The sequence below is a fragment of the Passer domesticus genome, chromosome 14, assembly GCF_036417665.1.
Source record: "Passer domesticus isolate bPasDom1 chromosome 14, bPasDom1.hap1, whole genome shotgun sequence".
Taxonomy (NCBI): domain Eukaryota; kingdom Metazoa; phylum Chordata; class Aves; order Passeriformes; family Passeridae; genus Passer; species Passer domesticus.
In genome coordinates, this window is record NC_087487.1 from 7962264 (window position 1) to 7976491 (window position 14228).

A 14228-nucleotide genomic window follows, 5' to 3' on the forward strand; every position below is an offset into this window, starting at 1 on the left:
ACTTCTGCTATCAATAATCCTTTTGGCCTGACAGAAACAGATAAGATTTATTCCACTGTGCACAATATCAACCATAACACTGTATATTACTGTACTGCACCTGGAGTGCTGTTTTCATTCCTCCTTTCTCTTATTTTAAATCATTCCAAATGTGTTTGTACACTTGTGCCTTATCTCTGCTCTTTTGTCATCCACTATCTGCTTTGTCATGCTTTGCTGCCCTCACAGTTTAGCAGTGTGTGGATCAATTATACCACCCACTAACCATAAGTCTGTTGTTGCCTTTGTTGTGAGGATACAGATTTTCACCTAACTGTGAAGTGGATCTCTCTAGTCCATAATCACAGAACTACTACAGCAAAAGTTTAAATGACACTTTGTATGTGACATTCTTATTTTTGTGAAATGCATACTGGGCCAAAGCAATTTAGGCTTACATCAGCAGAGGAACTGCATCATTAGTCTCTGGATGAAGAGACAATTCCAATTTTTCCAATTATATAATTTTAAACACTGGTATATTTAAAATGGATTTCTATTTATTTATTTATAAGATTGTTCAATTTTAATTTTAAATGTTCACTCTCCCTAATTCAATTTTCAATAAGTTTCCCTTGATAATAATTAAACTTGCAGACTGACACAGAATTATTAATCTTGCGAAACCAATTACAGGGTAAGAAATCATCCTTAGCTTAGTAGTATTCAATTCGTCTCCTGTTACAAAGAACCTTCCCTTTTTTTTCTCTTTTAAACTCAGGAATTTACCAACTCAATGCCATTAATTTGCTATCAGATTCTCCATTCTCTTAATAGTAAGTAAATAATTCTGTTTACTTCTCTGTGACCATCCTTTAATTCTATTTCTGTGAATGTGGGAAATTCCATGGGTGTGTGCCAGTGAGATTGACAGCCACAGGAAAGATTAAACAGTGTTCAGGTTTTTTCTTTTTGTGTCAAAACTCAATGCTACAAGACCCACATATCAAAGTTAAAAATGGCAAGTAAAAATGCTTTTGAAACATTAAGAGAAAAAGAAACTATTTTCATAATCAGTAAGGTTCTGGGTTTTAAAATAATGCACTTTAAAAGCATCGATTTTTTGATCCCTCTTGAAGCACAGGTGTTTTGCTTAAAGTCTTGCTGAGTACCTCTGTAGGTTTACATGCCTGCACTATGCCTGTTTTATAATTTTCATGTCCCTTACACTTAGGAAGGGATTTGACCCTTCTAGGTCTCAGTTGCACAATCCTATTCCAAGCAATAGAGCAATGTGAACAACTTGTCAGGACAGGAGCACAAAGGGCATAAGAACATTAACCTCAAATATAGGGCAATGACTGCTGCTGTGCTCTGTCCTCCAGCAACACCAAAGAACATGAGCCAGCAGAACTGCAGCTTCATGCTATCCCTGTAAGTCAATAAACAGACACTATTTCCTGTGAGAAAAAAAATGGGAAAGCAATTTTGACCCTGTCATGTGTCCTTCAAGCCCAGCTCTCCCAAGGGGTGCCCTTGGAATCATGCAGCTTTACTATTTTATTTCTTCTTAATCAGAAATGTGTCTAAAATTATAGTACAGCGCCCTATATAAAATAACAAAGCCTAATAGGAAAGGGATAATTAGGCTGTTCTCAATAAAGTGTTTGTCATGTTGGAAGAAAGTGTTATCTAGAGGGATTTGTGATAAACCAGTAAATTTAAAAGTCATATGGATTAAATTTACAGGGATTTTATTAAAAAAAAATCCACAAGGATTATTTCCACTTATGTATCACCGTCAGAACAAACCACATCTACAAAAGAAAGCCCATAGAATGCTTCTGCTCTAAAACACTGAATTTGGTGATGATTCAACAGTATGAAGCACTGAACATATAGCACTGTCACTTAAGTATGGAGGACAGGTTCTTTCTCCAGAGAGTGGCTGGGTACCAGAAGAGCTGCCCAGGACAGTGGTCACAGTATCAGCCTGACAGAGTTCCAGAAGCATTTGGATTCCCAGGCACAGGGTGTAACTCTTAGGAATGGTCCTATGCAGGGCTGAGAGCTGGACCTGATGATCCCTGTGAGTCTCTTTCTCTTCAACATATTCTATGCTTCTGTGCTGAATATTGGATTTTTCAAAATGTGAATTCATGAAAACAAATGGGAGTTAGAGATCTTAAGAAAACATACGGAATTTTGAATTTTGATAAACATTGTATTGAGATAAAATGCTGAAAGCATGAAAATAAAGGAGTGAAACTGGAAGAGCAGAGGGACTATGAAAATAAGGAAAAATAAAACTGATTGATACAAGAGAATTTAAAAGTAGAGAACATTTTGAATTTCTCTTTCTGTAGGTGTCCAAGACTTTCCAGTACCACAGGGGAAACTTCATGCTTGAGACCTAAACTTTGAGCTTGTATCATCAGAAAAGATATTTGGAATATACAGACAACTTTTTAACATAAACTTTTAGCAATTTTGGTATACGTGACACAGAGGAGAACACATTCACATAAGACATCACTTTCCTTATGATTAAATTCTTGGTTGTAAAATATTTTTTTAACTTTCCAATAGAAGGTCATAATAAAACAGAACATTAATGGAACCCGTAACAGTTACTATGATAATTTCAGAACAATTATAAATATAACAGTACTTACCATAGCCTTAAAAATCCAGACAAGATAGGAAAGAAATTATACAGAGCATTAATTTGTCAGATTCATTGCACAACAAAGAAAATAAATTATATTTATTTTAGTCAGCATCAAAAGAGTTTAGCACTCATTTCTAACAATACTGTTTCTGTTTTTCTGAAACGGTCTTATGTAAGCATAAGAAAGGATCATTTACATTCATTCTGATGTCTTAATATATTCTGAACTATACCTTTCTGTTAGCACTTCCAACAATTAAGAACAAAGCAGATTGCCATTTAACATGCATTAAAGAATCATAGCAGGACAATAGACTATACTTGTTTAATGGAACTAACAGCAGAGTGGCTGCTATCAAAAAGATGGTTTAAATGATTGCAGGCTCTACTATGTTGTGCAGTGTAACTTTTCATCAATTTCAAAAGGAATTCTACTCTAAAATGGTGTCTGTGCTTTCTCTTTTAGACTGCTCAGACACTGTGGTGGATCACCACAGAGTAACTGAACACAGAAACTGAGAAAACATTGAGCAATAATAGACAAAGGCTGATCTTTTAACAACAAAGATAGTAGTCATTTACTTAGCCTAACAGCCAATCACTTCTTTATAGTGAGAAATTGGTTTGGGGGCTCACCATCATCAGAGACTAAAGATGTATTTTATTGAATTATGAATTCTATACTACAGGAAAAGAAAAAGAGAAATGTGAATAGCACTTGAAATCCTTTGGGGCAGAGAGGCTCTTAATCTTGTTTAGACTGGAAGTCAGAATAAATCTCAAAGGAACTGCCATTCTTTTCCACTGAAATTTCTTTTCTTAAATTATTCTTCTTTACAATGACTATTAAAAACCCTGATTACCTCACCTTGTACCTAACGTATGCATAAATCTTTAAAATATTAATAGTGAAAAGGAACTTTTCAAAAGGAACTTTTCAAAAGGAACTTTCTCTCTGAGCATCAAAATATATCAAGCGGAACAGTATCCCAAACACTCCATAGCATCTTTGTGAAAATGAGTAGCTTTTTATTGCATCAAATGCACATTACTTGATTACACCAGTAATACCTAAATATCCAATGAGATATTCAGAATTATCTAGTATGTTATAATAACTGCCTCATTGACTTTTACTGCCCTCAATCCATTCTCTCAAGACTCTTTTTTTCTATAAAACAATTGTTACAAACTGTCATTCAGATGCACAATAGTAATTACAAGAAAGACCTACACAACTGGCAAATGAATCAACAGTTTCAGAAATTACTCACCACATCTCGAACAATGGGAAAAGATTTCTTTCTTCGCAGGTCTGGCATGCTGTCAATTCCGTACAGTCCACGACTGTAAGATAAAAAGGCAAAGAAGAAAATAAAAACATGGAGCTTACAAGACTACATCCTTAAGAACTGCCTACAGTACCTCTATTTACAGTTAAAAATCAAAATTAGCAGTTATCAGCCAAAGGCATGTGCCCCAACTGAAAAACCAATGCGAGTGTTCTTGGTGCTTTTTCTTCTGGCATTCAACCAAAGCGGAGTTGCTAAAAGGTTGCTTAATACCTCCTAAAACTTCTTACCATTGATTTAGAAATTACAAGAAAAGGTTTCCTTCGTAAGTTCTTGTATATCTGGTAGTTGAGAAGCAGCCCAACATTACATATTGAACATCATTGATATCAATGAATATTGTTGTATCAAATTTGATACAAAGCTTAAAATATCTAGCTAAACACATAATCACATCTCAAAAAACTCTATGCGACTGTGGAAAACAGAACTTGTCACATTTAAAAATAATTCCATGGTGACCATCATTATTTTCTCTTGCCTGGTTTGAGCTTTTTCATTGAGCACACAATTAAACCCCCGTTAGATCTCACATATAATTTGGAAACAACAGCAAAGAGAAACTTGGAGTCACCTCAAAGAATAAAAGGCTGACACACCAACAGAATTTAAAAGAATACATATTGATCTGGATAACAAATTGGCTTCACTCTCTCTGACTCTTCCAAACAATTAACACAGGTATCTTCCTGAACTTTTTCCACAGAGGGTTTTGGAAAGATCTCTATATACCTTGTTAGTTCTAATTCAGAGATACTTGGAAATTCTCAGATAAGCTGGGATATGAAATTTTTCAAGACCCAATATTTTTCTCTGCATGGTCCTTTATTTGGCACTGCCTCAAATACCCTTTTCAGTTCTTATATTTCTATCTCTGTGTATATAAAAACTGCATCCACTACAAAGACTTTATCATCTGAAAGCCCTAAGTTTATTTACACCTCTTACAATTATGATGTGAAAAGAGATATAACTAAAATTAGTGAAGAATTTTTCAGTTCTTTGTGATGCACTCACACTATTTTCTAAGAAAAGGAAAATAATTGATTTTCTGTTTATGCAACTCTTTTATATTTTCCACAACCATTTTCCTGTGTCAGGTTGTGATACTAGAATTTTTTTTCAATAACATAAAGATCAAAGTAGACCCAAATTGCACCTTCCAGACATACTTACAAACCTAGGAAAAGCGTGATAGAAATAAAATAACATTTCTGAGGTTGTGAAAAGTAAATGTACAGAGACCAAGAAATAAAATCAGGGCTTTTTGCTACTCAGGAGCAGTTCCATCAGCAGTAAATAAAACTTATCATGTATAAGGCATTCTTACGCTCAGACAGAGGCAATATCTGTCAAAGGATTTCCATTTATTATTCTGCTCTATACCATAAAAATATTACTAAAATAGAGGTTCTTACTAAACTCCTTTTAGTCATCATTAAGAAATAACATAGCAAGGGACAAATTTTCATGTTAATGTAGGTTATACATTGAATTCTCTACTCCCCTCCTTACTTCCAATTATAACCCAACAATAACTTGACATAGAAGATGATGAAGTGGAATATCATAATAATTTGATAAAAGTTATCATTAAAGGCAGGGAAAAAAACCTGTCATATTGATTATTTTTTGGTGCTTCTGGAAATATTCTGCCTAACAGTAATCTATTTGAAAAAAATTTTTCAGAGAATTCAAGAAAAATAAATTTGATTTACCATAGAGACGATACCACCGAAGGAAAGGAGTAATCATCTGCATGCAGCACCATCTGTGTATCGTTAGCGAATTTCAGAATGGATTAGGCCATGTGGTAAAGTTATCAGTCTCTGACTGCTCATTAGGAAGCAGTAAATTAATACAAGAGCAAGTCTCTGAAAAAAGTAAAACAGTACTACCCAGGATCCACATAGATGATGAGAACTCCAGCTGACCTACTTTCGCATCTTAAAAATATGGAAATAAGGAGCTCTAAAGTGTCTCATCTTCAAGAAAGTGAAGAAAAATAAAATGAAGATGTTATTATGTGATATTGGTATGGAACAACCAGGAAAGGTGGTGCTTCTGCCTTTTAGCAGAGGAGTTGCATGAGAAGCCCCAGAAATGCTGTCTTTCATGCAAACAAGAGAAGATCACTGCAGAGAATGGAGAGTTGCAGTCCCTGCCATGGACTTGGGGGTGTTGGTGCATGAGGTGGGGTCACAGCATTGTGCTATGACCGAGAGGAAAGAGCTAGACAGAAGAAAGTCAGCTGGGGTATTTTTGCATAGATAAAGCATGGAAACAATGGTTGTGAGGGAAGCAATCTCCTCCCTCGCTTCAAATGGCAACACCTTTAGAGAGAGTAAGAGGGAGAAGGAGTCAGAGCTAACTGCAGTCATTTGTGCTGGCTGTAAAAAGAGGGAGGAATCCTAGAAATTAGCATTAGTTTTTGCATGAAGGAGTAGAGTGGGAAGTGTGATTAAAACAGAGCCACAAATGTCTTTGAAATGATAGCATTCTCTGCCTGAATGAAAAATTACATGAAAATTGCATAACTGGTTTTAAGGAGGCCTAGTGAAATGGAGGTTTGAATAAAGCTACTGTGGACAGCAAAGCAAGGCAAGGACACATCTAAACTTTGTCATCAAAAGAAGTAAGGTTTCATCTAAAAACATGAGCTATTATTGAGCTACTGTCAGCCATTTGAGGTAGTCCTATACAGTGGTTACAGGATGTCTGCACAAAGGATTGATACAGCTTATTCTCAGAGGATTCAGTATTTGAATTTATTCACCTGGGAATGGAAAAGAGCAGCTTCAGTCTGTATAGTCCTTGACAGTGGCAAAAATTCTCCTTCCACCTATGAGATTTCTTTTTGTGTGAAACCCACAAAAATTAGGAACTCCACATTACCTTTTAAAGGTCTACATCTCTTAATAAACTGTAATTAAGCAACTGGTTAGGGAAAATAGTACATACAGCAAAACAGTATGGTCATGTGCAGCTTCCTACAGGCACAAATACTTGGCTATCAATACCTGCATTCAGTCTGCTTGCAAAATTCTGTCCTAAACTACACAATAACCAGGTGTTAAACTATTTCTTCTCTGTTTAGCATTTGGTGACTAATCCTGCACAATGTCACACGTGTTCTCACACTCTTACAGCAGCTCTGAAGGTTCTAGGAGCTGCAAAGGGCAGGAATACACTTTGAGGCATGACAAACTATGTGGAAACTACCTACACCACTAAAGAGGTGTAGATCACTTATAAATTTGTTTAAAGTTTACCAATAAGTACAAAGGTTATCCTAAGTATACCTTCCATAGAAGCAAGTGCATAATATTAGGCAAATTAATGTCAAAACTACTTTTTAGCGACACCCACCTCCCCTCAAAATAGGAATCTAATCCAGAAAAACTTCATAGTGTCAATTGCATAGCATTTCAGACATAAAAGCTGAAGATGATTAATTTAATCTCATCCCCTTGTCTTTGTAATAAATTGTAATTTTGTAATTATAGTAAAAATGCACTTACAGAGTGCACCAGCAAGAGGATGATACCACTTTAATTAGGTAACTAATATAACTGACATATTCTACCAAAGGCTTTTATTTCTTTGCCTTTCCAGATTGAATAATAAGAAAGTATTCAAAATAGGAAGGTATCCCTTGAATTTGATGCAAGATAACTTCATTTGCAGACAACAAAGCACAAAATGTACAGGTTTCTTCCATATTCACTCTCAGCCACTACAAGATCTTTTCTCTTGACTTTTTAATTTCAAGTACTAGAGTGATATTATATTGCTAGAATTGCAGTACTATACATTTACTAGAACAAAGACAAAATTGGGCTATAGCTTTAAAGGACACTTATTTTATATGCAAAGAAGTAAAATCTCCTATCTAACTGACCTCACCATGAATTGTTTTATTAATTTCTCAAAAAATAACTAATTAAAAAAATTAAAAGGGGAAGGCATACATAATAAAACTATCTTCCTTTTAAAATAATGCAATTTCTTAAAACAGAAAGCGTAGGAAAGATGCTATAATGCTGAAAGAATAATTTGCAGATAGAAATAACAAAATTCTCAATTATATTTTTACTTACCCAGCAAATGCTTGGACTGCATAAAGCTTGGAAGCATCCAAGGAACTTGCACTTACCAACCGAGCCTTTAATAGAGATCAAAAAAAGCACAGTTACTTGGTTGCTTTTAGTAAGTTTTGGACAGAATTTAGCTGCATCAAACATGTAAGACATATGAAAATGTTTAGCAGGGTCAGCTCCAGGCCAAAGCTAGACTAACTGGTCCTTTGGGAAACATTTTGATAGCATTCAGCATTTAGTGACACGCAGTGGAAGAACCCATGGGAAGCTAAGGTATTGCTTCCCAAATACTGTTGCCCTTTAAATCCTATAGTGAATGCAGGGTAGGTGATAATTAGAGGCAAAAATCAGATATCATGTTTGACAGTAGCAGACCCCTGTGTTGGCAGTTATGGTAAGCAGAACAGTGAGGGTTACCCTGTATATAAATGCAACACATTTGCAATACAATCAAAGGAGAACAAAAGAGTGGAAAGCTGGGAAAAACCATGCAGATTTGACAACTAAAATGACGGAACAAAACAGGTCAAATAAGTCACAAACAAACATCAACAAAATACATGATCCCTATAGCAAATAGGTGATGTTAAACCTTTTCATCCACAGAACCGCTATCTGAAAGAGAATTGGGAAGAAGGGGAATATAGGTTAGAAAAACCAGTCTCTGAAAAAAACCTCATGCTATAAAATCTGTCAGTGTTTTAATTTGTTAATGTAGACCAGAATCCAAATAACACCTGCGCTTAGCTGTAAAATTGTGGCGAGATCACTGTCACTACATTTTAAACAAACAAAAAGATGTTCTTGATAGATAAGAAGCTCTGCCACTTATAAAGGACTGTGTGGACAGCATATATTTAACATACTATACCCATCTCCATGGGATTTTTAATTTTATTGCTTTTTTAAAAATGTACTTTAATAATAATTAATATCTATTTAATATAGTTGCAGCATTCAAATAAATAATGTTCATTTTCAAGGAAAAGGAAAGTGTTTCTAAGGATATAAACACTACACTCCCCACCCTAACTCCTGAACTGTAACTATTCTATCACAGCTACCCATAAAATGACAGAAATTACTCCCCAAATGCCAACAGAACTACAATTGTGAAAGTATAAATTATTTCATATATATCTATATATATCTTATTCTAAATTGCTTAATGCAAGAGCACAATATGAAAATTTACAATCAGACAGAAAGTACTTGCTGACAGAAAAAGCCACCCTCATTTTATTGTCTTGTCACATCTGCACTTTATAGTACAGTGCATACATGAAACAGTATTGTTTCAATTGTCACCTTACTGATCTTCCCACTTCCCCAAATGGAGTGCTCAAGGACCCTTTAAATCGTTTGGATATTCTCGAGATGTTCAGAGATATCTCAGGTTATGTACATCACAAATAATAATTTACACCTTAAACATGTGCCACATTTAATTTTTAAACCAGTTTATATACAGGAAAAATCACACTCAAACACATAAATCCAAAATATACTGGCAACTGTAAAGCTGCATAGTGTACAGTAGTGACAATGAGGGAACTAAAAGGCTCTATTCTGCCACTAACTTTAGAGGCAGTTTACATGATCAAAGCATTTGACTGACTAGATTTATGGAAATGAGCTTACTCTTTAAATTTCTATTTTTTAAAAATTTATTTGTTAAATGTATTTGTCTCAGAACACCAGACAGTATTGGCTACTCTTTCAAGTTTATAAAAAATATTCGGACAACCATAAGATCTAACTTCTCCACTCCAAAATTATTACAGCACTTCACAAGCAGGGTGAGAGCAGAACCAGAAGGAAATAGGTGACTGTAAGGTGGGCTGGCCAGGGAAACAGGATGGGGTGTGCTTTTGTGAGGCATAAAAAAAAAGAGGAGTTAAACCCAGAGGGCTGGAGCAGCAGATGGACATCAATGAGAGGAAAGACATGACAGTATGTAGCAACAGGGTAGGAGAGACAGAGGCATCCATTCTCCAACTTGTGAAAAAGGGAGAGTCCAAAACACAAAGAAAAATCTGGGGACTGAGGGAAGTTTTAAGCAAGACACTACTTGTAATTTAAGAAGCTTCACCACCACTAATTTCTTCATGCAATCTGCACCTTCTTTTAGAATAGCTCATCATAGCATAATTGGTAATACTGACGTATAAAGGCACAGAACAAATCTCAGTATTATTTATGTGGAATGCAATACTTAAATAGTTTGCAGATACTTTGCTATCAGATGCGTACAGAATCACATGAATTATTTGTTTAATTCACTTTTTTATAAACGTACATTAAAAATTGTTGAGATTTGTCTTCTACATAAAATGGATATTTTCAGAGCATGAAAGATACATAAAATTTTCTTTACCTCTCTTGGCTTCAGCCAGCTTCATCTAATTTCACTACATTTCCTTTACTGGAACCTAATTTTACCTAAATTCAGTGAGGAGAGTGACAACCAAAATTAGGAAGGAGGAAAGGTATGTTTTTGGTTTAACTTGCTTTTCTTTGCAGTTGCTACATATAAAGAAAAATGCACCCATCTAATGGTCTCTTTTCTCAATAGAAATTGCATAAAGCAGACAAGTGACGCAAATTTCCCAAAAAAGAGATCTTAAGAACATCCCTTCTTTGTAACAAATGAATACATCTTCAGAGACAAAATTAGTTTGAAAACTTCATTGTTTACTGCTTCTTCTGAACTCACCATGAGTGAAATAATCTGAACTGTGGAAGTGTTCTCTGCGTGTATGAGAGCACCAAATCAGGAAGTGAATAGAATCACCAAGCAATTCACTTTAGTAGTTGTTAGGCTACCAGAATAGACAGCAGCATTCCTTGATGTAGATAAGAAATGAACTGTGATTATGTAAGAGACCACTGAATGTATTTTCAAATCAGGGATTCAAGGCTAGACATCTCAGATTATACTGCTGAATGACAGCGATTTACTTAAAAGAGCTTATCTTCATGTAACTCACTTCTGTCATCCACACATTCAAAATGCTAACCTAAAAAAGTAATGAGTGCACTTAGGAGCAGTAGAAACACTGGTTCTTATAGCTAACCCTTCTTACTTTAATCAGTTGGTTCTCTTTACATTTTAATTGAAAATTCACTACATTATGAAATGCCAGTAATAGCCTTCAGATTGTGCCTTTATACCACAGGCCATTTTAGATTAGAGGAAGGTATTTTTTACTAGGATTATAGGAAAAATTTTTTTGCTCCTTACTTGTTGCTACTTCAGCTCAGTGCAGTCATACAGATGTTTACAAACCTGTGCAGCAGAATGATGAAGAGTAGGGTGGTCCTCTATCTGCATACTACTGAAAATTATTACTAATGTCAAATACTGAAGGCAAAAGGAAAATGCTCACAAGCCCTTTTTATTTTTTAAGGCAGTCAATTACATTTAATTAGATAACTAAGCAGGAAATTAGATAAAATTAGTCTATTAGTTTCCTTTAATAAGTTCCAGGTATTAAAAAGCTGTATAATTCTCAGCATAGCCACTAAATCTTGGCTTCTGTTGAAAGTGGTTTACATATGGGGATGGCTGGGGAATGAAGTGAAAGGAGCTTGTAATTTTTTCAGTACCCTCAAATAAGCCCCCTGATTATTTTCTACCCACCCACCAGTTTAAATGTAGGCTAAGTAAAATTTCCAACAAGTGTTTATTAATACTGCCTAAATGCTAGTCAATCTTGGAATGAAAATTAACAGATCTGAGAAAAGTTTAACTTTACATTTTTATCAACTGTTTTCAGTTTTCAGTCGTGGTCCAATTTATTCATTCTATTAGCAATGTTGTCACCTGTAACTTCTCACACAAAACAGAAATTAATCATACAAGACAACCAGTTTCTATACCAAATTTTCTGAGGAAAAAACAAATCTATAAAGGATGCTGAAAAGGCAGAGTTTTCCAGCATGAAAAGTATATTAGTAATGAAGATATGGAAGTCAGGACAGATCTTTGCTTTTGTAGCTTGTGACACCATCAGAAATACAACTGACTCTATCAGTCAGCAGAGGTATTTCCATCAAAGAGGTTCAGGTGATTCTGCTCCCCAGTCATAACCCTCCTTGAAAAGTTTTGTGTCATTATTTCACTTCTGCACTTTCCTGAGCAGCAGAATAATGTCCCAATACACTCTCTTCTCTTTAATGACTGCAAAAATTCAGTTCTCTACTTTGTGCCATAGCACAAGAACTATAATGAGGTTCTAAAAATCTAAACTGCTAGGAAACCCTAGGATCAAAATTAATCAAAACATTGATTTTCCACTCTTGTAAGTGTGCATTATTGCACAACACCAAATAGGAAAAAGAATTAAAGTTCATTATTCTCTCAAAGTACCATTTCAATATTTAATTCTGAAAAATGGCTGCAAGAATGTCAAACTGACTGATAATTACGTTGTTCCTGGAAGCAAAGCCTTCAGACAAAATACTTGCTGGAATTAGATAACAATACAGCTGTTCCATGAAAATAACATGTATAAAGTACCCACAGTCAGAAGTAGTTTCAAGTCTGAGATGGACAATTTTAATTAGCATCTACTCCCAAGAACGGGAAATAACAGAGGAAAATCAGGTTTGAATTGAAACAGGACACTAAAAACGTAGACTGGCCAAAACAATGACACAAATTAAGCCATGCTAAAATAATAAATGCTGCCCCCAGAAGCTATTATTGCCACTAGAGAACAGAACATTGCACTGTGTAAGCCCAGAGGATGTTGTATTGCTGAAGCTTATTCTATGGAGATTGCGTATAACGTTTGAAAGATAATATTAAAGCTAGCACATCATAAGAGATGAGTGATGCTTGTCTGACAAAGAGAAGGTCAAACTTGAATAAAGCTTGGTTGACAGGAGAAATAGAAGAATTGCTGCTAGCACTTTACTAGCAGTGATGTAGAAAAATTACTAGCGGATACATGGAGAGTCAAAACAGGAGGTCAGTTTGGTGAAGATGAAAACTGCTTTTGTGTCTCTATTAATAAAGTTGTCTGCAAATCTGAAACAAAAGGACATGCTTTAAAAACATCTCTGGTGTTTAGAAATTGAGTCCCATTAGACTTCTAATAGCTTTGTTTTCTATTGTTTTTCAACAGCTAGTAGACACTTTTACCAGATTCTAGAACTCATCTCTAAAGCAGTTAGTTATAGACTGTCATGAGAGCTGTTTGATTACAGACTGGGGTGAGCTCGAAAAACTGCCAAGAGAGCCCAGCCTTCAAGAGAATGGTAATCTCTGGCATGTTAGAGTGATGGTAGGAAGTGAAAGTCAGCATGCATTTTAAGCACTCTCTTTTCACCCCAGAAAGCATTGAAATTATAAGATACATTATCAAAAAAGGATGAAAAGGCATATTTTATCTCCCTCAATACATGTGATAACAGTACATGCAACCAAGTAATTAATTATTTGCTGTGAAACAAATGGATAATCGATTATTGCAAATCTTTCTGCATCACAAAGCTAACAATGCCCCAAAGTGTTTGACTTGAATCACTATATCATGCTCTGAGTTGCAGGCTGAAGTCCAATCAGATTACTTCCAAAGAAATCCAAGCAAACAGCCCCTTGGTTGGAGAACAAATGTGAGAGTACTTCCTCTGAACTCTAACAAAACCAAAAAATCTGTTCCTTGGTTCTTGCATTGAACACGAGGATTGCACTGAGACACGCAATCTGGTTTATCCTGACAGCATAGACAGAAGAGACAGCAGGGCTGGGAAGTTTGGTGGCAGCCTGGGACAGAGGGGTGAGCTGCTGTCCACCTTGGGCCACAGAGAACACGAGGGCAATAGCAGAGCTGAGTGCCATGAGAGCGGATCAGAAGGTCAAAGCAGTTGGTGACAAAGACACAAGTGCTCACAGCAAAAATGTTTCAGGGGCATTTACTTCATACTGGTTCTATTTTTGGCCCTGATGACTGAAAGCCCATTAGCTGCTGAGCACATCAGATGTGATCTTGAAGAGCAACATCTGGCTTGGTAGCATCAGTAAAACACATAGATCCCACTCAGCCATTCCAGTATCAAACCAACTGTGGTGAATTGGGAAGACAAAGATTTGCTTCAAAAGTGTACCCCTGTTGTAAA

The 14228-nt window shown here is 35.6% G+C and overlaps 1 protein-coding gene across 11 annotated transcripts in view; it reads right to left on the bottom strand.

Annotated features, from left to right (window-relative positions):
- UNC13C (unc-13 homolog C) overlaps positions 1 to 14228 on the bottom strand; it is a 172594-nt gene that overhangs the window by 99255 nt on the left and 59111 nt on the right. For 9 of the 11 annotated variants that reach the window (XM_064389637.1, XM_064389638.1, XM_064389636.1 and 6 more), the window contains 2 exons: positions 8103 to 8167; positions 3925 to 3997 (listed from right to left, as the gene is read on the bottom strand). In XM_064389637.1, the coding sequence (XP_064245707.1) occupies positions 3925 to 3997; positions 8103 to 8167 (138 nt within the window). Of the gene's footprint in view, positions 1 to 3924; positions 3998 to 8102; positions 8168 to 8694; positions 8718 to 14228 lie in introns of all 11 variants that reach the window. The other 2 variants (XM_064389633.1, XM_064389632.1) reach the window with 1 other exon arrangement.